The sequence below is a fragment of the Athene noctua genome, chromosome 3 (genome assembly GCF_965140245.1).
Source record: "Athene noctua chromosome 3, bAthNoc1.hap1.1, whole genome shotgun sequence".
Lineage (NCBI taxonomy): Eukaryota > Metazoa > Chordata > Aves > Strigiformes > Strigidae > Athene > Athene noctua.
This window is the reverse complement of record NC_134039.1, coordinates 17,820,476-17,842,922: the sequence shown is the minus strand read 5'-3', so window position 1 is coordinate 17,842,922 and position 22,447 is coordinate 17,820,476. Positions and strand designations below refer to the sequence as shown.

General features: G+C 49.5%; 1 protein-coding gene and 1 pseudogene across 3 annotated transcripts in view; one reads left to right on the top strand and one right to left on the bottom strand.

Annotated features, from left to right (window-relative positions):
- Positions 1-21,287, top strand: part of CACNA2D4 (calcium voltage-gated channel auxiliary subunit alpha2delta 4) — a 131,634-nt gene extending 110,347 nt beyond the window's left edge. Inside the window, exons 31-39 of one of the 3 annotated variants that reach the window (XM_074902143.1) lie at positions 3,875-3,945; positions 4,764-4,839; positions 6,632-6,684; positions 7,663-7,718; positions 9,131-9,151; positions 14,349-14,466; positions 17,311-17,423; positions 18,057-18,139; positions 18,857-21,287. In XM_074902143.1, the coding sequence (XP_074758244.1) occupies positions 3,875-3,945; positions 4,764-4,839; positions 6,632-6,684; positions 7,663-7,718; positions 9,131-9,151; positions 14,349-14,466; positions 17,311-17,423; positions 18,057-18,139; positions 18,857-18,943 (678 nt within the window). In that variant the 3' untranslated portion in view covers positions 18,944-21,287. Of the gene's footprint in view, positions 1-3,874; positions 3,946-4,248; positions 4,672-4,763; positions 4,840-6,631; positions 6,685-7,662; positions 7,719-9,130; positions 9,152-14,348; positions 14,471-17,310; positions 17,424-18,056; positions 18,140-18,856 lie in introns of those variants that run through there. The other 2 variants (XM_074902144.1, XM_074902145.1) reach the window with 2 other exon arrangements.
- LOC141958351 (uncharacterized) lies at positions 9,619-10,681 on the bottom strand (annotated as a pseudogene).
- Positions 21,288-22,447: the final 1,160 nt, after the last annotated feature.

Here is a 22,447-nt window from a genome sequence, read left to right as displayed (position 1 = left end):
GTACTGGAGTTAACAAATACTGTATCTGTATTTCCAGAAGGCAGTAGATCTGATCCCAGAAATTACTTTCTTGAAGATGTGAGAAACAGGTTGAAGTGGAAATTAAAAATAAATTAACAAAACACCAAATGGATGTGATTGGGACAAGCAACCCTTCTATAAGGGAAGAAAATTTTTATGAACTGTAATTCTTTGAAAGTGTAAGTAAATCAGGAGATAAGGGAGAATGGATGACCTACTACATTTCAGTTTTTCTAAAAGCCTTGTACAGAGTCCCTTACAAGAGGCGGTTAAAGAAGTTCTGTTTAAGGTGTGAAGTGTGAAGTAGTGTCATTGATCTCAAAGTAGCTGGGGCAGAAAAGAAAGAAGAGGAATTTTTAGATGGATATTTAGATGGAAAACGTCAGCTATATGAGTCCCATGGTTTCCCATCTGGACTTGTGTTGGTTAGCATATTCAGAATAGGCTGGCAAAAGAAAAAGGTGAGATAGTGAATTCTGCAGGCAGTGCACAGTAAGTTCAGAGTGGCCAAGATGAGAACTGTTGAGACTCACAAAGCAAAATGAATCAGTGGCACCAGGGAGTGATACAGACAGATATCAAGAGGGGGCATACTGCAAGGAATAACTAACCTCTTTTCTGTCACCACACTGAATATTCCAGTAAAAGTGGCCCTTCAATGACGTGGTATGCCAAAAAAAAAAAAAAAAAAAAGCAAAGAAAACTTGAAAAATAAGGGAGGAAAATGCTGTAAAGTTGTATTGGCTCCCTGCTCTAGGAGGCCAGGTCCTTTTGCATGTTCAGGATGTGCTGGTAGTCTTAAGAACTGCCGTTTCCTCCTCTGACCCCCATGGCATTTTCAAAGGTGCTTTACTGAGGCCTATGGCATGTGTCCATACATAAAGGCAACTACACCCTTTAGCTCCCACCTCTACTGTTTGTTCTCAGCACTGCCCTCCTGGGCTCTGTCTCTGTATTTTTCCTGCATCTTATGGAAAATGGGTTTTTCCAAAAGCTCGTCTCTGAAAGACCTGACTAGCAGAAACATGGCATTATAGTGGATTTGTGTAAATTATAAACATTATCCACATGCCTCCAAGATCAGGTATTTTGGCAGGCACCAAGGCTGTCATTTCCTCTAGCTGTTACCTCCCCTGACCTCAGAGAGTTCACCACTACTTTTCTTCTGATTTCTTTATCTTGTTCCAATTACAGCTTTTATTTGCCAATGGCATCATGAGTGTCCACACTGTTAAACCCTACAGGGAATTCAAGACAGCAGCAGCATTAAATACCCTGCGTTTCATAGGCTTGCCACCTGGATGTTGCTGTGTGGTCACTTGCTGCTACGTGGCCTTCCCTGCCCCATCCCACACTCGTCCCTCAGAGCATCCTTTATCATAATGCCAAAAAAAACCCATACCTGGATTTTTATGGATATTTTGCCTTTCTGGAAAAGTGAGCTAGTTCACTGCCCTCCCTCCCTGCCTCATACCAGACACCAGGGCCAGCAAGAGTGGCTCAGCTGCCTGGGTCAGCGTTTCGACTCAGATGCCTGGGTAAGCGTAAACCTCTTTCTCTAGGACTGCTGCCTTCTCTATGAGGCATCATGCAGGGTATGTCTGCAAGCTCTGCCCAGGTGGGACTCTGGGGACAGGGTGCAGGCTGGCAGCTAAAAGACCAAGATCCTACCAGGGCTGAGCAGAGGCTGTGGAGAAGCAAGGCCTGGCCTTGTTTGAGCCATGCAGTGAGGAGGCCACCCAAAGCTTGGCCCATTTGGCAGATCCCATTTGTCTATAGCTTTTGTGCGTACCAAAAGTGCAAATTGCTGTATGAGCCAGCAAGGCATGAACATATATGTGTCTGTGAGCAGTGGTGTACCTTTTGAGGCATTTGTGTGCTCCAGGATGTATCTCTTTCCTGTGAATAGCCTGCATATGCATTTGTACATTCCCAGCTACAGGGGGATGTGATACAGCATGTGTCATGCAAGATGTCAGAGGCGATGCTTTATGCTCTGAACGTCTGAATTAGCAAGGGCCTGTGGAAACCTGTCCAGAGCAGATTTAGGAGAAACACAGCAGAGGGATGTCTGGGAGAGTAGCAGCCAGTCACTGGAGGAAGCAGGTTGTAATGAGAGCTGCTTTGCAAAATATCACTTCAGTAAAGGACTCTTTGGTTTCTGCCAAGTGATGCTTTCCTGTGTTACTACCTGCACAGCTACTTAAAAGAGCACCAAGCTTTGAATGTCTGATTAGGTGTTAAAGACCAGTTTGCCAATGCTTTTCTGAACACATTCCCTAGGCCTTCCTCTCAATTACACTAATAGCTCCTCATACTTGTACCTATAGGAATGACACCGTACCAGGAGAAATTCGGCCAGATATCAGCATCTTTGGACAGAGCAGACCCCTCCCCTTGTCACACCAGCTGCAGTTTGCACTGTGTTAATCCCACCACTCCGGCTCCTGCTGGCACTGCAGGCTGGATTAAATGGAAGCAGCTGGCCTCCTCACCACCCTATCAGATTGAAAGAGCAAAGGAGATGAAAAAAGTTACCGCTTGCTCAGACACATTTGACTATGTCTGAAATGATTACAGCCTAAATGCTTAAAGGGGAGTTTATGTTATGTATCGATTTATACAGTGAAACATTTTCTGAAACCTGTTGGGAAGAGACTCATAACCGAGTAACACTACCGTTGAATGATTACCGTATGAATTTAGGTAAATCTGCCTAAGGTGTTTGTGTTTTTTTAGTGGAAATGCCCTACTCAAATAAATGAAGTCATTTGTCATCTGCGGATACATGCTAAATGACTGCTAGCCTATCAATTGAAAAGTAAAATGTCCCCCCAAACTGCGTGAATGCTTCCATAACATATGTGAGCTATTTACTGTCAAGACCTCTGAACCAGAAAAATAGATGGAGGACAGCTCATATCTGTGCTTTTATTATTTATGAGTATTTTATTTACTTGCTTGCAAACAAAGCAGTGGACTTGGCCGGTTTGAAGCATTTTTTGCAATGGATTTGTCATGGTTTAGTAATCAGGAAAGCCAGAACTGTTGTTTGTTTGAAGAAGTATTTAAAGCAGTGTTCCAGAATTGGATTCAGACTGTGTTTGATGTTATTGACTCCAAAACATACATGGGAGCAGAGGGCCACAAGCTCTGCTTTTAGTCCAGGCATGCAAGTGGAATTTTGGGGTTGTTACTCCCCAAATGAAACTTTTGCTAGAGTGGAGCTTGTGCAACAGCTCTGGCTGTGCCAGTTCATGGTGTGTAAGCTAAATCGATGGACTGTTTTATGTTGCGTTGTTTGGGTTACTGCCTGCTTGGAACTTGCACAGCAGTGAGTTGTAAAATTGCATTTGCTACCTAAATAAATATGTACAGCACACTTACACATGGTGGGTCAGTTTGCCTAGGGCAGCAGGAGAGCAGAGGTTTCCAAAGCCACTGCAGCCATGGGCTAGCAGAGAGGCTCAAGCAGAAGAGACTCAGGTGTTCAGATCCAGAGAACGTGGATTCACAAAAACCTACAGGGGAGCCCAGGCTTCCAGCGAGTCAGTGTGCCTGGGTCTCTGCAGCCTGAGAGTCTGCCTTTTTTTTTGTCACAAGCTGCAGAGACTTAGGTGGCTAAATAATTTCCAAGCATGGTAGGAGCAGTGCAGGATGCCCAGCTGGTGATAGGGGAAGTCCTCCTTCAAGCTTTCCAGCCAGCCAAAGGGCAAAGCTCAACATTACCTCCTTATAAAACACTTGTTATATGTAGTAGGCCTCCAGACAGACTGAATTGGCTGGAGCCATGGAGCATTTAGAAATTTTCCTGTTGTCAGTTTATTCTGTTTTTTCTTTCTTGTGCTCGCAGATTGGAAAATTTTTTGGTGCAGTGGATGGCTCAGTAATGACCCAGCTGATAAACATGGGCATGTTTAGGCGGTAAGTGGGGGATCTCCACACTGTACTTCTCTTTCTTCAGCTGGTGTGTGGGTCAGAGCATACTGGTCCCCATAAACAGCACCTGAGCAGGGGAAAATGCATGTGCTGATGCATGTGACTCTCTTATTTTGATACAAGAGCTCCTTTAGCTACCTTGACCTCCCCTGAATCCCTCAGCCATCATCACCACACACCTCATTTCTCCTCAGTTCCTGCTCTTCCACCTGCTGCAAAGCACCAAAAGAGACAGTAATTCCCCATCTCTATGTGGCCAGAAGGCAGCTGCTCCTCTCTCTTTTCCAGGGCAAGATGCTATGGGGAACTCTTCTTGGCATTTTGGATATGAAGTGCTTCAGTTCCTTCTGCCACTTGGAAAGCCTTTCTAGGGCAGTTGTCTGAGAGCACCCCAGATGTGGAGTTGCAGCTGGACAAGCACATTTCTCTCTCTCCTAAAAATACCTCTGCCCATCTCAGTCCACTCCCCCAGCCCATGTCAAAAGAGAGTTTAGAGTTTCAGTGGTTTGTAAACAGGAACTAGGGGGACCTGAAGTAGTTACGATTGTAATTGTCCTGTTTCACAGCCTGCTTTACTCACCATCTGAAATCAGGGACATTATTTCCTCCTGTACTGACCCAGTTACATGAGTCCAGAGTTGGTATTTCCTGCTTTGCAAGATCCAGCACTGGCCGAACAGCAAAGACACCTGTAAGCAGGCCACAGCTTTAGTTCTTCCATACAGGAAATCTTTTAGAAAAAGCTGATGTCCCATAAGCAGTTGGATCGCTTGTTTTTGACTCCTTGCTTATTTTGATTGCAGAGTGACCATGCATGATTATCAAGCGATGTGCAAAGTACCCTACCACCACCACAGCGGTGCCCGGCCTCTGCTCAGCGTACGTATCTGTTGGCACGCAGCTCTCTCTGAGCTTGGCTGCAGAGGCTTTCCTCTAGGACATCTCCAACACCTTGATGTAGTACATTCCCCAAAAGAGTAGTAGATGTTTGCTTTCAAGTGATGGGAATGTCCAAACTCGTCTAAGGTAGATTTCTGAGGCAGTGATGGCCACTGACAATGGTCCAATTTGGCTCTCTATTGGCATATAGGATCTCACTGAAAATTGGAGGGACCAGAGATAGGACAGGAACTAGACTATGCCAGGATTCTCCTAAAATCCAAGGAAGCAGCTAGCAGCTGAAATGAATAGGAATACTTTTATAGGTTGTGGTTTTATTCAGTAGCTCAAAAAGGGGAGTTGCACTGTCAGGGAACAGAGCATCTGGGAGAAAGCTGTCAGCCATTCAGGGAAGCCTGAGTGAGCTTGGAGAAACAGAGGGGTTAAAGCTGCTGAGAAATGCTGATAGCCCAGGGAACAAACTATCAGAGTCAATAGTTTTGCCAGTAGCCAGGTGCATCCTCTCTTTAGACTGATACAAGCTAATAATGTAACCCCACTCCACCTTCCTAACCTCACCTTGATCAGGCAGAACTAAGTAATTACTCAGCACTCAGGCTACTTCAAAGTAGTTGAAGCAACCCTAAACAGGGATGTGTTTATTACTGTTATGATCATTTTTTGATACTTTAAAAGGTGGTGCGCTGGAAGTACTTCTTACAGCATGACATTGTAATTTTTTCCAGTAAAAGAATTTTCAACAAAATATTAGTTTTTAACAACATGTTACATTTTCAATAATATGTTCCTTGCAATGGCTATACTTAAGCTGGATAGATAAAATACTGTGATTGTAGTGAAAATGCTTTATCATATCCTCCAATCCTGATTCCTGAATGAAATGTCACAAAACATGAGCTGCTAAAACTGAGGTGAATTGGGAAGAGAATAAAAAGGTGAGCATTCAACCTCCCTCTCTCCTTTTCCGTGGACAAGAAAAGTCCATTTTTTGTATACATACATAAAAATCAGTCAAATCCCCAACTATTATACATTTTACTATTTGCTGACTTATTTTTGCTGACGATTAGTCAGTTAGCAGTAATGGAATATTATCTTGTGTTCTATGACTGCTGCATCTGTTTTGGGCTTGAGGATACAGGCGTGATTATAAGAGAGAAAGATGAAAATTAGACATGGTTACCAGGAAGAAAAGAAGCAGCAGGATCCTCTGCAAATGAATTGTCCCTGGGACAATGCTGGATTTCTAATTTGTAGCTGAAAAGAAGGAAGATGATAGAAGTCATGCCATCTTGAGGAAAAGCTGGATGAAAGGACAGTTAAACAATCAATCAATGGCAGATAATACTAAATCCTGGGCAATGCTGTCACTTGTCCCAGAAACACCACTTGCTGTCAGAACATGAAAGCATCCTAAACTGGTGGTGTCCCATTTAGCTGTGTTTCTCTCCTGCTCTGAGCTCAAGGTCACCCATACTGGAGAGAAATCATCAAGCAATTACATCTTCAAAGTCTTTCATACATTTGTGATAAACTCCCTGACCCTGACAAGGAGGGGGTGAGAAGATATTATTAGTAGCAAGGCAGCTCTGCGGGCTTTTGATGTATTTTGAACATTTTCCAGTGATGCCCAGACCTTGAATTTCCAACCTGTCTTCAAGAGCTCTGATCAGTGGAGGGAAGTGGTCTGAAACATGGGGTTCTGCATAACAATTATAAACTCTCTGGCCATATCCTTATGGTATTTCTCATTTCTTCTTTTGTTCTCCAGCCAATTTATGCCTTTCTAGCTACGGTGAAATGGCTGATCAGTGATTTCCTCATGTGAGTATCAAAAGGTGGGGGTGTTTGGGAGGCTCAGACAAATGGGGGTGAGAGCTGAGAAAGCTGCAAGCAGAGGCTCCCGTGCAGGGCATTGCTCTCAGCCTTCTCCTGACATTCAGCTCAGCGCCTTGCTCCTGGGAGACAGAAAGCTATTACTATTCCCATTTTGAGAGGCAGAGGCCCATAGTGGGTCTGGGATTTACCTGAAGTCACTCAGTACAACGTGGTGGAGTCAGAAATAGGACTCAGGTCTCTCGGGGCCTCGTGCAGATCCTTGATGCCGAGTCCTTTTGCCTGTCTCCTTTGCCTGTGGTGAGTGAATGCACACCTTGATTTTGCAGGGGGCAGAGGCTGAGGGAAGCCAGAGAGCTCAGCTCTGAGTGACAGGCAAGGGAGGAGAGAGGCGAGGCCTTTGAATCAAGCTCTAGCTTCAGGCTCACCTCAGACTGCTGGGTGGAATCAGAGTTCAAGCTCAAATTAGGATGAAAGTGCTGCTGCTCAGTTACTGGGTGTGCAAAAGGGAAGGAGTGGAAAAGATCCAGCTCCAAGGGCTTGAGAGTATTGGTACAGAATAATTCAGTGTGACGTACAGCTACCTCTGAGTAGCCAGAGTACAGGCTCCCTGATGGCCCTCTGTGCCTGCTCCTAAGGTGGGTCTCATGGTGACTGAATCCCTTCCCAGCCTCAGGGGCTGCTGTACTCATTCCTTCCTTCACTAGTGAAGCCCCTGCACAGTATGTACTTCAAGAAGAAACCCATTCATATATTCCACAGTACAAATCCCATGATACAGAGCTACACTCTATCACGTGGAGAGGAAAAAAAAAAGTTTAAAAAAAAATCTCAGACTTCCACTGCCAGCAAATTTGTAGTAAACATTTTAGAACTGATACTCACTGGGCGACGGGGCCATCTCCCTGACACCTGCATCCTTCCAGGCAGCTGAAAAAGCATCCTCTGTTCTTGCTCTTTTGACAGCTTCCTGTTGGAGTTTAACGTGAGTAGCTTCTGGCACTCAGACAACTTGGCAGATGGTGAGTATACAAGAGTCCAGCCACCCCATAGCACGTGAGTGTTACCACCACTGGTGGCAGAAGAAGCTGTATGGGGAAGGCTGCCCTCATACGAGGAGCCTGCCACCTGCCCTGCTACCTCTCCTTGCATGGACACTGGAATCCAGCTTCCAGGTCCCACCATCACCCCACCTCCCCCTATTTCCACCCCCATTTATGGCTACCACAGCACCAGAGCAGTCAGGGTGAGGTGTGTGTGTCTTGAAGCATGTTGCTTGCTTTCCTCAGGGTAGCTGCCAGGGCCAGGTGAGGCTCTTCTTTCCGAGGACCCCCACCCTATGTGCAGTGGGATGAGAGAGATAACAGCTGCAAAGCCTTTCGGTTGGAAAGACTCCCTTCCAGTCTTTCCTGAGGGTGGTCTATAGGACAGGACAGAGCAGTGCTGGAGCAGCAGGCTCTCCAGAACCTAGCAGGGGTCCCAGGAAGCTAGCCAGAAACCTGTAAGGTTAAATAACACATTGAGGGACTTCACTTGTCCACTGGACCCTCTCTGGAAGAGAGAAGATGGCACATGGTATTGCACAGCAGCAAAGTGCAGCAGAGGGGTATGTCTGGCTTGAAATCCAGTGACCTGCCCTGCAGCTGCAGTGCTGCCTGCTAAAAACATCCCGGGAGTCCTCTGCAGGCCCATCTCTGCCCCTTCAGGCAGGGGGGTATTAATGGTCCTGAGGTGACCCAAAGGGAAAGGTGAGGAGTGCTCTGCGCAGCCACATAGGTGCCATTATTACATCCCCCCTAATCATTCAGCACTAACAGTGCTTTTAGTGGAGACAGTGGTACCTTCCCTGCTAACTGTGGGGCTGAGTCTTCTGCACTGTTTGAAGTCTTCTGGCATAATGGGGAAACAATAATTTTTAGAAAGCAAACTTTCCTTCTAGTCAGAGAACCATCCCAATGTCTGGGTACTGTTTAGGTCCCACTCACCTCCTCCAAAGAGGATCACCAGAGATGGTAGTAACAGTTGCAGCTATCCTCTATGCAGCCCTGGCTGCTGCTTAACATGCATCAGGATAATGGGAGTGGTTCCGTGCAGAAATTAGTGAGGAAGAGTCAGATGAGCAAGTGGTACTTGTGGCAGTGCAGGTGGGACTGCTTTTGCTGGAGGACAGGCGGACCTGGTGTTCCTGCAGGCAGCTGGGGATGCTAGATGGTTGCAGTTTGATTTAGCCTTTGCTTGAGGAGATGCAAGGAAAAAGGGAGGGGCGTTCTCACTGCTGCCCTGCTTATCGCCATTTCCTTTTGTGTTTTCTTCATCTCTCTGCCACATCACCTTCATGACTGCTATGTGCAAATTCATCTCTTCGTTGCGTGGCCATCATGTGAAACTATGAACCATCTTCATTGTGTGTCTGTGTGTCGTGTGACTCTTCCAGCCAAGGCTGTCTTCCATCACTGTAAGTAGAACCACTTAATGGTGAAAAGATGATTTATCTAGAAATCCCAGGCTAGGACAGTCTTTTTTCCATCTTTTGGACAATGGTGAACTTGCAGAAAGGTGTGACAGGGACAAGGCAGTGCCTAGCTCAATTTCCTGACACTGCAGATTAGCACACAATGCTGTTGCTCATTTAGTTGGCTGAGCTGGTGATTGAAGGTCTGTCACTGAGAAGTCAATAAAGAGGGGACACACCAAACTCCTCAGGGACTGCAGGCACAGACAACACCATCAGTCATGTCATAGATGGGCCTGTAGCCTGTGTACCATGGCATGTCCTTGACTTTGCTTCCCAGCTGTCCTGTTCTTTTCAGTTGTTTTGCCAAAACCAAAGACCAACCCGTGCCTTCTTGCAGGAAAAACTATACTGGTCTCATAGACTTCAGTTATTAAGAGGCAATTTAAGTCTTTTCCATACCCCATGGCTTAGCTCCTGATGAATCCCAGCTTGGTTCTCCAGGATAATGCAGAACTACTTCCAAGCAGTTCAACTGATAAGTATATGCTCTAGCTCATAAATCCACTCCTACAGGCAAGTTAGAAATCCCTGCAAGACAGAGTCCAGACTGTGGCTGTGTTTGTATCTCCCTGCTTCCATATCTAGCTTATATTTGCCAATTTGCTCTCTGCCCAGCAAGACGTATGTGTGAGACAGAGGTAGAGAAATGAGACAGTTGGAATGTGTTTTACTGTATGAAGAAGAGGAAGAGAAAGAAAGGGTGTCCACAGATGAAAAAAATTAGTGTCCATGCATGGGTAGGAGTAGCAGGGTGAAAGAATAGTATTGGGGCTGAAAGAAATGGATCGCACATGTTGTTGAGAAGGGGCTGTAGATTTTTGCCAGAGATGTTAACGTTTTCTTGACTGCATGCCAAGGCTGTTGTATGCAAAAAATATGAAAAGAAGGAGACATTTTATGAGAGAGAAATTGAGCACACATTTATTCAGGGATATATGCAGAGGAATTAACGGCTGGGGTTCTAATGCTCACCCTTGCCTGACTGTGCAACTCTGGCTCTGCAGCGCTGAGCCTATTTCTGCTCCCAAGTTCTCTTGCTTTCTGGGAAGGCGAGACTTGCTGTTGGAATATGGACATAATATATTCAGACTGCACTCATCATGCAAATCTGTTTTTCAGAGCTGGTGAGAAGACATGTTTGCTTCCACAGATTTTTCACTGCTTTCAGCATCTCATTCCTCTGTGTTTATAAGGACTTCTGCTTTTATGGACATCACCACAGGTTTGAAAGCTTTTAATTAAGCCAAAACCACTTTCAGCCAAGGCATGCAGCCTAGAAAGGACTATTTCTAGAATTCTCTATCCCACAAAAGTTTCTTCTTGAGTGCATGGTAATGTACACAGAGGATACTTTACAAGATAATTGATTAAATTCTGTGGGTTTTTATTTGTAACTAAGTGGTAGATTTTTGTCTCATGTCCCAGAGTAAATCCACTGACCTGGGTGCATGATTTATGCTGGTGAGAAAAAGTTCACAATCTGGACTGTATAGTTCACAACAAGGCGCAGTGACTGCCTTTGCTACTCAGAAGGATTGGTTGCCAAATGTCTGACAAAGTCTTTCTGGAAGTGCAGATGGTAGCAACGACAGCCTGGAATTAACTCACTCTTTGCTATAAAGTTTGCAATTTGTTATCAGCTCCTCTGACTGTTTACTAATCCCTGACCACCAGACTCTCAGTGTGCTGATAACATTTTGATGTCCAGAATGTACATGCCGAGGCTCAGCCCAAGCATTTTGTTGATGATGTATATGCTACTGGGCTTCTCTGAACTTCTCAATACTGCTGCAGCTGCATTGCTTCCAAGCAAATTAAGTGGCAGTAGGCTTAAGCATAATCTCTGTCATAGGTCTTTGTGCAGAAGTTGCGAGATTTTAAAGTGGCTTCTTTTCATTTAGCCTGTGCCAAGAAACTGATTTAAGATGGTCTGTGCAGGGGACTTAAGCCAATTTAGCAGAGTTTAAAAATACAGTTGGTACACATGATGAAGTTAACCCAGAGCAAGTCAAATTGCAGATGGTCATGAAAGACTCAAACAGAAATGCAGCTTCTGTGAGTGACTTAGCCATACTGCCAGTGGCGAAAGTGCTCCTGAAGGGACTAACCCTGGTGCATTTCCCACTGCTTACCTCCAGATATACTGCCTGCTCCTGAGTGCCACCACAGCATAGTTTGGCCCAGACTGCCCACTCAAGCGTTGCCTCTCTACTCCTGTGTGCAGAGCTCAAGTGCAGCTCTTGCCCATGTGTGCAGGTCAGGCCAGCAAGCAGTGCTGGCCAGGTGTATCCTGGGTGTGGATTGTACAGTCTCTTTAGTTGACTTAACCCCTTGAAGGCTCAGTTCTCTAAGCCCACCGAGTCCAGCATGACAGCTCTGATTCAATGCTGGCTGAGGCTGGGAGGCCTCAAATCTCCTTCCATCCCATATTTTCCACACCAATGGTCTCATACACCCTCTCTCTGCACCCTGACCTTCACACCACTGGTTTTTATATTGCTTGAACTCCATCTGCTTTGGTGACACTACACCAGGAAGCTGGAACTAGTGATGGATGTAATTCTTTATCAGGTACAGGGGAAAATTGAGGACCTTGATGAAGTCTCTACTATGTCACGACCCTTTGCCACTCCTGACAAGAGCAATACACTAAATTCTTGCAAACAGTTGTGCCCCAACTTTATCAGGTCATCTTTTCACCTTTGTGGTCATCGCAGCTGTTCTTCTGAGCAAGAACTGGCACAGTCCATCACCAACAGCTGTGCTGCAGTGACAGCCCTGGTCACTCAGTGCTGTGAATCCAGGGGTAACACAAAAGAACTTTGATGCTTGGTGGCTGAGGGACCAATGTGTGGTCTTGCCACGAGCATGTCCCTAAGAAGGTCTGTCCCTGGCACAGACTACAATAGTCTGGCCACCCATTTCAGAGTTCGGAGCTGTTTTCCCAGCCACTAGTGAATTAAGGCGGAAGGAAAGTGCTTCCGCTCTGTTCCTCAGACTCCTTTAGTCCATCAGGGACTTCACTGGCTAGAATACAGTTACCAGACCTGGAGCTGGTCTGAGCTGGAAAGCATTTGCAGCTTCTGTCCTTACCACAGGGATATTCTGCATGTTTCATCAGAAATGTCTAAGCCTTTGAAATTCACTTCAGTAACAGGATCTTCTGTTCATCTTGAATGTCCTCAGGACTGTTCATACTGTGACAGGTACTAGTCAGAGGCATTCTCCATTAGCAAAAATGGGAGAGGCTTTTCCGCGCTTCTGCAGTGTGGGGTTTGCACAGAGGGATGGCAAGTGGTGACAGAGCACAGCCAGGCATCTCCTGGCTGGTGACAGAGTTGCTGCTGGACCCTGAAATGATGAATTTATTTGATTAATTTAGTGTGAATCCAGGGTGAATGCAGAACAAAGCATCATACTGAAATCAAATCCTGTGTGCTTTTGGGTCAGTGCAAAATTAACCTAACCAAGATACTAAAAGGTGGGTCCCACAGTCTGGGAGGATTTAAGTAGGAGGCTGTCTTGAGAAGGACTTTTTTGGGAGTTCATAAGAAAAGCACAAGGCTCAACTACCGGGGACTCTGTACTGCAAGGAGGAGTTTGAGTACCCATGATGTTCACCTGGGAAAGGCACCAGAGGGGAGATTGGGCTGCAGTTCCTGGTTCTTAATGGATGTCTTGTGCCGCTGGATCACCATGGTGGAGAGAAAAATCAGAGAAAATCATCCTCTCTCTCATGTAATCTACATTGTTTGGATGGCAAGCTCTGCAGAGTGGTGCCTGCCTCTTTCTGTGTGCTCCAGCATTGTTGGGGGAGAGGAGACCATAGCTCTCAGTGAGGGTTTTACAGAGATGCAAATTACCTATCAGAACCATGGATACCCTCTTGGTGCCTTCTTACCATGTATTTACTGATTAAAACCCATGTTGCTGCGTTCTTCTATAAATCTTCAGCATCGCCACTGGAAGGGATAAACTGGTCATCCTCCACATCAGGACTCTCTTCCCTGCCCCACCTCCCCATGCTGTGTGCGTGGAGGGCTATGGAGTGAACCCCAAAGCTGATGCAGAAACCGTCTCTCATACTTGTTGCTGACTGAGCTGCAATCACCTCTGCCCTAGCAACAAAGCTTTGCATTTCCATCACATTCCCCTGTGTCTTACAGAGGCAGGAGCTGGCTTTGCTACCTCCAACTGCAGAAAATAATTGCCAGAAGGGCCCAAGGCAGTAGTTTCAGGCAAGGCAGACTTTGCTGAACTCCTAGAAAGGATGCCTGTGGAGGGAGCCTCAAGGGAGGCTCAGTAAGGCAGTTCAGCTCCCACTCATCCCCAAATTAGTTTGGGAGTCCCACAGAGTGTGATTGACAAGTGATAGAGCAGCTGCTCCCTGCCTCTGCTGTGCATTAGCTGGGTCTCTGCTCGTCCTCGAGAGCTGTCATCTGCTTTCCTGTGGTGTCATGCCAGATCTGTTTGCTGGCAGTGTTTTCTTTTTATTGTGACACATACTCAACCCCTGTGGTCTCACTCTGTAATGTTGGAGGGCTCAGAAAGGATTACCAGTTGATAGAGAACCCCACCACAGACACGCAGAGTCCCCGCAGGGACACATCCCCCAGCATAGGCACTGAGGACCAGCCCAGTCACAGCTTTGAATGTTTAAAAAAGTGTGTGAACCAGGGCTGGGTTAGGTAGGAGGGATTCTATTTATGCTGCTGGTTCGGTAGACCCCCCCCCTCCTTTAAACGCAGAGGTACCAGTGCCCACATGTCCCTGCCTAACTGGCCACGGGGGTCCCTGGGGTGCTGCAGGTGCTGTGGCCCTACGGCGGCAGCTTTGGCAGGATAGGTTCCAGGTTTGCTTGGGGAAGGCGAGTGGAAATAATGGGCGCATTTCTCACATAGGCCGGTTTTCCCACACCACCTAGTGGGAGCAGTGATCACTGCCTGGCTGCTTTCTGCAGCATCTCCTTCCCCTGCTTCTCCGGTGGGCACCCGCTCTTGGCTGCTATCGCAGCGGGGACACACAGGGCTGCTCCTCCAGCCTACCTTGCCAGTCTTAAATGCTTCCATCTCAGTGCAGACCGCTTCTATGGGATCCTCTGCCCTTCATTTCTCACCTTGTCTCCTTACCGTCGCAGCTCACAAGCACAAGAAGCATGACACCTTGCAGCCCTGTGACACCGAGTACCCTGTTTTCGTGTATGAGCCAGCCATCAAGGAGACCAACGGGCTGATCGAGTGTGGAGATTGCCAAAAGTAAGAATTGCAGCTTCCCTTCCATTTGGGGGCTCCCCAGGTTGTGACAGCATGCAAGCCTTGTCACAGAGCCCATTGGTGAGAAGAGTTGCTTGCTGCTGTGCCTATGGCATGGTCACCGCTGCATGCGCAGCTCTGGCTGCAGAGCATAGCTAAACAGCCACGTTGGACAGTGAGGAGGTGAAGTGACCAAGTTACTGCTTCTTGATAAAAAGAAAAAAAATTAAAATAATTTGTTAATAAGTAGAGGTGGCTGTAGAACGAGGGAAAGAGCATTTAAATATATATACATATATTTCTATTCCACAGATTTCAGAAATGAACTTTTTCTGGTTTTTCATGTGTCTGTCAAAGTTTTCTCCTTAGAAAATTTTCCTTTTTGCAATGCTTTCAGCTTTCCTTTTCCTTTTTTTATTTTCCCTCTTTTCTGTTTATGTACCAAAAAAAAAACCAACACCAAAACATCAGGGAGGGGGGGGGGGAAAAGACAAGTGTTAAATTAAAACACAGGTCCTCTTTTTTATTTTCCATTTTCGTTTTAAGAGAATAAACAGTCAAAAATAACAGAAGAGTCATTGTGAAAAGAGGCTGTTTTCAGCAATTGTATAGTGCCATCAGCAATCACATGGGGAAAGGTGACAAGGATGAATTTCCACTGGTCCAGATTTTCCTAACATGAGGCATTCAAACAGGTCTGATTGGAATCCCGCTTAAAAAACCAAACAAACAACAATCCTACCTAGTCTGACTTCAGTCTTGGATCAACTGCAGGAAAGACTTAAATGTTAGGAAAACAGCCTGCGCTAGGCAGTATGACTTTAGGAAAACCAGGCCTTGCCAAACATTGTTTTAGAAGAGACTGCAGATTTGGTGACAACAAGGTATTGTGTAGGCACAACAAGCTCTTGGCCGATCCAGAGGAGCTGAGTGCCCCAAACTGACCTGTTTGGCATTAAGCTCTTGCTGCACAGAGCTCTGCCACCAACGCAGCCTGGGGCTGACCCCTCCTTGCTGGAGGCAGCACCTCAGCAGTGCAGTCAGCTGCTGTGTCCTGCTCGGCTCCTTCATAGTTAAAGGCATAGTTGCAGCCTCTGAACCTGGGCACATCTCCTGTGCATCTTTCATGCAGTTGTTCTGGAGAGAAACACACCACAACGCTGTGGACCGTTAGTCAGTGGCCTGCTCAAGTGTGCAGGCTTTCCGGATCACGTTTCACAAGCCCAGCTGGTTCCCAGTTGGTGGGAAGGTAGGCTGGGTGTTCCACCCTGGGCAAAAAGTTGGCTTGAGGATTGGTGCGTGGGGCACCTCTATCCTAGTTACTGAATTTGTGCATGGGTTAAAATCTGCTTGTCAAAGCAGTCATCAGCTAGGAATACTAATGAAATGGTCGTGCTGTAGTGTTTAACATACAGCACCTTTAAAAGTGAATACAGCAATCCCTGGATGCTAGAAGACAGTGAGACTAGGCAGCGAATAACCAGGGAGACAGGACAGTTCTCCAGGGGGAACATCATCGCAAACCTGTATTTCCAACCCAGAAGCCCTCTCCCTTGGCAGAGATTAGGAAGACCACTGCAGCGTTGCAGCCCTGCCACCAGCACAGGCACACCACGCCTGATGTCCCTGGCCTTCCCAGTGCCCAGCAACCCCAGGCCAGCCTGCAGGCTCCTTGCCAGGGCTGTACGGCCACCCAGCGCCTGGCAGGCTGCAGAGGACAGCAGCATGGGCAGCTCAGCCCTGCTTCAGGTGGCTGCAGCCTCTGTGCTGGCAGAGGGCAGGCAATGCCCGTGAGGCATCGGCGGGGTGTGTGTGTGTGTGACGCAGGCTGGTGAGATGCCCAGACATAATGCACCTTGCGGTGACACCGGCATGCGTACGCTTGGACACACACCCCCCTGCCACTCCCCGTGCTTGCCCAGGGGTGCCTGTGTGCACGTGCCGGTGTGCAAGTCCACAGTCACAGGCACATGCAGCCTTGTAAGCTCAGAGACATGTCTGAGCTGCCTGTGCAGATGCGTCACACACACACACACAAAACCCTGCACACATCTGAACCACATGCCTGCCCTCATCCCGCTCTGCCCACACAAGCCTCCCGCCGCCTACACAACCAGGCAGCAGCCTGCCACAAGCCCGCATGTGCACGTCCTCAGGCAAACCCTTACAACTAAGGACATCCCAGCTGGCAGGTGCCTGTGCTCACCACCAGCCCTTTTCCATAGTCTGCTTGCCCAACAGGGAGGTGAAGGGGCAGGCAAAATTGTGGCTGCAAACTGAAGCTGCATGTTTTTGTGGCAGTAGGCAGGACCAAGCACCAGTTGGTCAGTCCTATCACATTGACATAAATGTGCAGTGCTACTGGGATCCTCCTTTTCTCACTCCAGTAACATCTGCTTCTTGCAGGACCATAGTGCATACTTCCTTGCACTGTATAAGCATATGCATAAATATATGTTGAATGGGCACTGTCACACCTCTGGATGAAATCAAGCCTTCTCAGGTGTCAGCTGCTGTGACATGCTGCCCCTTTTGGGGAGGGCTTATGTTGGGTTTTGTTTGTTGGTTGGTATTTTGGTTGGTTGGGTTTTAGGTTTGATTTTGGCTTTTGTGCCTAGCATGGAGTTGTAAATCTGAGCCACTTTGGAGCTTCCTGAGGCCAAAAAGGTGTGCTAATGCCACCTCCTTCATGCATACAGCTCCTCGCCTGCTTTCTGCTGGCACTCCATTTCTGATGATCTCTGGTTTTGTTGGATTTTTTTGCTGTGGGCCAGGTGATGCTGGGGCTGCTGCTCTGGCACTGCAGCAAGAGGGATGTGCTTTCTCCCACCTACTCTTTTCTTGCAGGATGTTTGTGGTGCAGCAGATCGCCAGCAGTAACCTGCTGCTCCTCATCACAGATGCCACCTGTGACTGCAGCTTCTTCCCACCCGTCCTGCTGGATGTGAAAGAGGTCAAATATATCCTTCCATGCACAGCAGGGACACACAGCTCCACGGGCCCCTTCCTCTCCATTTTTGCTAGGGTGGAAAACATGCTCCCAGGGCAATTGCCATGGGGGTGGAGGGCACAGCCTGACTTGTGGGACAGCTGGAGAGTGAGACATGGAGCAGGTAGAGTTGTGGTGTGGTGGAGAGGAGGTAATGGTTCTGCCTTCCAGCTCCCTAAGAGGAATCCAGGCTGTCAGATGCACTGTATGAGAGTGAGGGTGGGACAGGCCAGATGAAAGGATCAGTGGTGGGGTGGGTGCAGCTGGGCACTGCTCCCAGGCGCTTCTGTAACTCATTCCTGCTGGGTCCTCATCCCTTGCTCTTCGTAAGGGCAGTGACGTGGTGCAGCTTGTCACTGTTAAGCTAAGCTGTCTCCAGGCATTTTGGCCACTTTCAGCTGTCTGTGATTCCTTCACATCTTGCAGGGATTGGCAATGTCTCCAGACCATGCAGGGGGACCTGCCCTTCCCTCATCCTACCCACTCTGTCTCCCAGGTTGTGCAGTAACACCAAGAAAACTTGCATCAGGGCCCCATGGGTTTGCACGGTGCTCGTTCCCCTTTTTCCTGCCTGCTGCTGCCACTGACCTTAACATCCTCGCACATAACGCTTCAGTGAAGTGTGAACGGATGCGGTCCCAGAAGCTGAGGCGGCGGCCAGACACGTGCCATGCGTTTCACCCTGAGGTACCCTGGGGCAGCACGGGAGGAAGGGAGTGCACGTGGATGGGTTTCACCCTGGGCATGCCTGTACCCCCGTGCACGTGTCTCCTCTTGCTCCCCTGCGTTGTATGTATCATGTGCCCATGCTGCTGGCTGGACCCAGACACAGCGTGTGACTCCCCAGGAGGCTTCCCGTCACGCTAGTGACACCTGGGAAGGGCTTGAGCTCAGACATTACAGGGTTGCTGGGCTTCTTCGGGGTTTCACCTGCTGGAAGAGCCCCGATTCTTGTAACCAGCCCTTGCAACCTGGGCTTAGTGCCTCCACGCAGCTTTCCCACCTGCCAGGCAGGCACCTTCACACAGGGTGCAAGGCAGCCCAGCTGTCTGTCCCTGCCCCACGGGGCCAGGAGCAGGCACAGTGACCCACTCATGCACAGGGGATGCTGGAAGGAGCTGCAGGAGGGAGGTGCAGGCAGGAGCTGATCCTGCTACAGTCTCCAAGGCTGAGGGATCAGTTTCAGGGTGCAGGGGGAAGCTGAGAAGGTGAGTGGCTTCCCAGCTTGCAGGTGGCCACCATGGCCCATGGGTATCAAACTAGCCCCTTCTTTTGCCCCCAGTGATCCTTCCTTTCAGCCACAGGCATTGCTCCCCCTTCCAAATGTGAGGGATGGGCCCCCTTCCCTCTGCCAGCAGCCACCCTGGTGATAAGCAAGCTGACGCCCTCTCTCCCATCTCCCAGGAAAATGCCCAAGACTGTGGCGGCACTGCCGAGGTCTCCATCTCACCGATGCTGCTCCTCCTGCCTCTGGCACTGCTCCTGCAGTGACGCTGCCTGCAACAGTGATGCTGCCTGCAATGCACCTTATGAGGCAGACACCCGGGAGGATGGGGCTGCTGCTGGCCAGAGCGGCGGAAAGGGAGGAAATGGGGGCACAGGCTCTTCTGGGAAGCCCTCTGCGACTCCCTGGGGAAACAAGGTGTTAGCAATGTGGCACAGCACATCCTGCATCCTTCACCATGAGGTTCAGCATGGTGCCAACGGTGGAAGCTGCTCCCTCCTCAAAAGCCCACAGCAAAAGGCCTCTGCGAGGACCAACAGGGTCGTTCCCACCATGCTCCCTATTGAGCTTCTCCTGCTGGCCATCGGCTCACAACCAGGACAGCTGATGTTGTTGGCATGGCTGGCGTTTCAGCATCACCCTGCCTCCCACGGAGCCACTTTAGGGTAGCTGGCCCCATGAGGCAGAGGGCTTGGTGGGGCAAATCTGGCCTTAGGAGAGCAGGGGTGGCAGGGGACACTGTCTGCCTGTCCCTCAGTGGGAGCTGCCAGGATTTTGAGCAGCCAGGTGTGGAGCAGCCCAGGCACAGCCCTGCGGGAACAGGGCCCATAGTGCTTCCCAGCAGGGAGGCAGCATTTCCTGGTCTTGGGGGGTGGTCCCTGGCCAGGACCCCAGTGGTAGGACATGGCACCTAACCTGAACTGCACTAACTTAACACACAACTGACAATGGGAAGTAGCACAGCTTGACTAGTTAGCTGCAGCTACACCAGCTCTGCTGAGGAGACCCCTCCTAGTACTGCTAGCACAGCATCCAGCTTCTCACCTAGATGTGGCTTTACCTCTGGGAAGGGGTTATGTGTGACCCACCAAAAGAGGGGGTATGTTTACTGGTGCCTGCTAGTTTCACTGCAGAAACAGCTAAGAAACGGGCACTCTTCCCCTTGGAGCAGCACTGCCCTGCTCATTGCAGCTGCCCTTGGTTGTTCCAGAGCAAGCAGCCCCCTACCGTGAGCCTGGCATTCCCAGCTGGTGGGCATGGGCCATTTCTCACAGAGCTTTACGGACAGTAGGTGGGGAGCATCCATTTTTCCTTTTTTTTTTTTTTGTATGAACTGCTCCATACCATCTCGTTAAAAACAAATATATGGCATATTTTAAATAGAGACTTAAGCTTCAGCATGTCATGTTTGGTGCTAATCGCAGTCCTGCACTACCTCTCTGAAATGCTGCTCCCCACTGAACCCATGGGGGGTGGGTGGAGGAACTGCAAATGCAGCTGTGGAGGCTTGGCCATCAGACATGTGCCAGCAGCTCATGGGGATGCCAAGAAGTGCTCCTGGTCGCTGCACCGCTGTTTTTACTGGAGCTCAGGAAGAATAACCTCTGGCTGTGCAGTGGAGCCTTTGAACCAGCTAGTTCTCTGAGGCAGGGTGGGGGTCCCTGCACCAGCAGGGTATGTGCAGGGGCAGGGGTGCCACAGCCAATGGCTACAGACAGAAATAGGGTCTCACTTTGAGCTCTGCACTGTCCCCATCTGTAGCCACCCTGGCCCCCGTGGGTACACCGTGGTGTCACCAAGGGAGCAGGCCAGCAAGGAAGCCCCCTGCACCCCTCTGGCCACCTGAGGACTCGTGGCTTGTCACACGGAGCTGCCACCTCCTGCAGGGGAAGCACCTCCACCCTCCTTGCTCGCTGCCTGACAAGCAGTGCTGCCCACAACGCTGCCCTCCACCCTTGCTGGCTGTGAGGCACTGCGGTGCTCCTCACTGAGCCCACCAAGCCACCTGCTCCGGCAGCCGCCACCACCAGGGTTGGACCCACACGCAGCTGCTGCAAAGGGCAGTTTTATGGGAAAGGGCTTTCCTCTTCCTCACAGGACCACAAACACATCTCAGCATCAGTATGGATGGTGCTCCTCTTACCCCCAGCACCACCCAACCCTAAGGGGACAGTACCATCCACAAACAGGTCCTGGTGGGGACATTTGAGGACGTTACAGCTCTGGCTGTGGAAGTAGAATGAAGTAAATCTGGAGGTAGAGATGGTTACCAGGCTTCAGATGCAGTGACCTTATCAGAGCCAAAAGCAGCTGAGGAAGATGAAGGCAGTGCAGAGGGAAAAGGGCCTGCTGTCAAGGCCAAGAAGTCAGGAGCTGCTTGCAGACAGAGGAGCGACCAGCTCAGGGCATCCCCCGCTGGCTGGAACAGCTCCCCCAGCCCCTCGCTGCCTGCCTGCCTGCCTGGGGCACCACTCTCAAGGGTGACTGCCCTGTCAGAAAGGATTAGCAGTCCTATCTCCACTCAGCTTAAAAAAGATATAAATACACATTCCTCTTCTACATATGAACCGTGTTTGATTTTGGGTGCATTAATCTGCAATAAACATGGGCCTGTGAAGAGACTTGCACTGAGAGAGCGAAGACAAGAGTTATACCTGCTTTAGTCAACCCAGCAAGTTTGTGCATAGGTTGCCACTGGAGGGTTGCCACTGGAGGGAATAAGACGGGAGTGAGAACTGGATTATTTCTTAAATCAAAAAGTAAGAGGGAAGGTTTGCCCTAACTTAAAACCCGAGCACACACTGGGAACAGGGCTGTGGTGTCACTTGCACCATTTGCATGCCACAGCGTCGAGCAGCTGCAGTGAGCAGCAGGAGGACGGATGTCTCCCTCCAAGCAGCCGGTGCTGGGGTGCAGCCGGCTAAAGCAAGAGGAGTTGCTGCCGGAGCTGCCAGGGCTTCCCCAGGCACCTGCCAGGCAGCAAGAGCCAGGCTTTGGGCACAGCTGCCCATTCAGCTTGGGCTCTGCCAGGGCTGGCAGCACACACCAAGCATTCACCTCAGCCTGTGCCGCCTTAGTCCCGCAGATCGCATCCCAACCCGCGAGCCCATGCTGTTGCCTCCAGTGCTCACCAGCCCCCCACCCCGAGTTCCCCACAGCAAACCGCTCCCCTCCCACCCATGCTGCAGGGCTTGAGCTGGGGCTTAGGGGGTGAAACTGGGTGATGACTAAGTCAGGAGATGCTCTGGTCTGTCTCCAGAGGAGAGTGGCTCCTGGGAGGGGATGAGGGTGAGGCATGACCCCACAGACCCACCACCACCTGAGCTGGGGCCACTCTGGGGGTGCCCCACTCCTGCAACACAGCTCCCCAGCCTCTGGCTGCAGGGCCATGGGGGAAGATGTCTCCTTATACCCCTCACTGGGTTGCATCGCCTGCTCCCACTGTGCCCCCGCACTTGCACTCAGTGTTTGATAGGGATGTCCTAGGCATCCCTCCTCGCCCGAGTCCTGTGTGAGAGGATGAAGGAGACCCCAGGGTCCCTGGGAAGCTCCAGCAGCAGCATCTGGGCAGTGCCAGGCACCCCTCTGGGAGCACTCCTTGCTGCCCAGGGAGGGAGTGTGATTTATAGACCCACTCCCGTACTTGCTGTGGAGAACAAGGAAGAGGGGAACTTCCCCACACACTGCCCTCAAAACCCGGGTGTGTGTGCTTGGCCACATCGGGTCCCGGGGGCCATGCTGGTGCTCCCCAGAGGAGGCAGCACACGCAC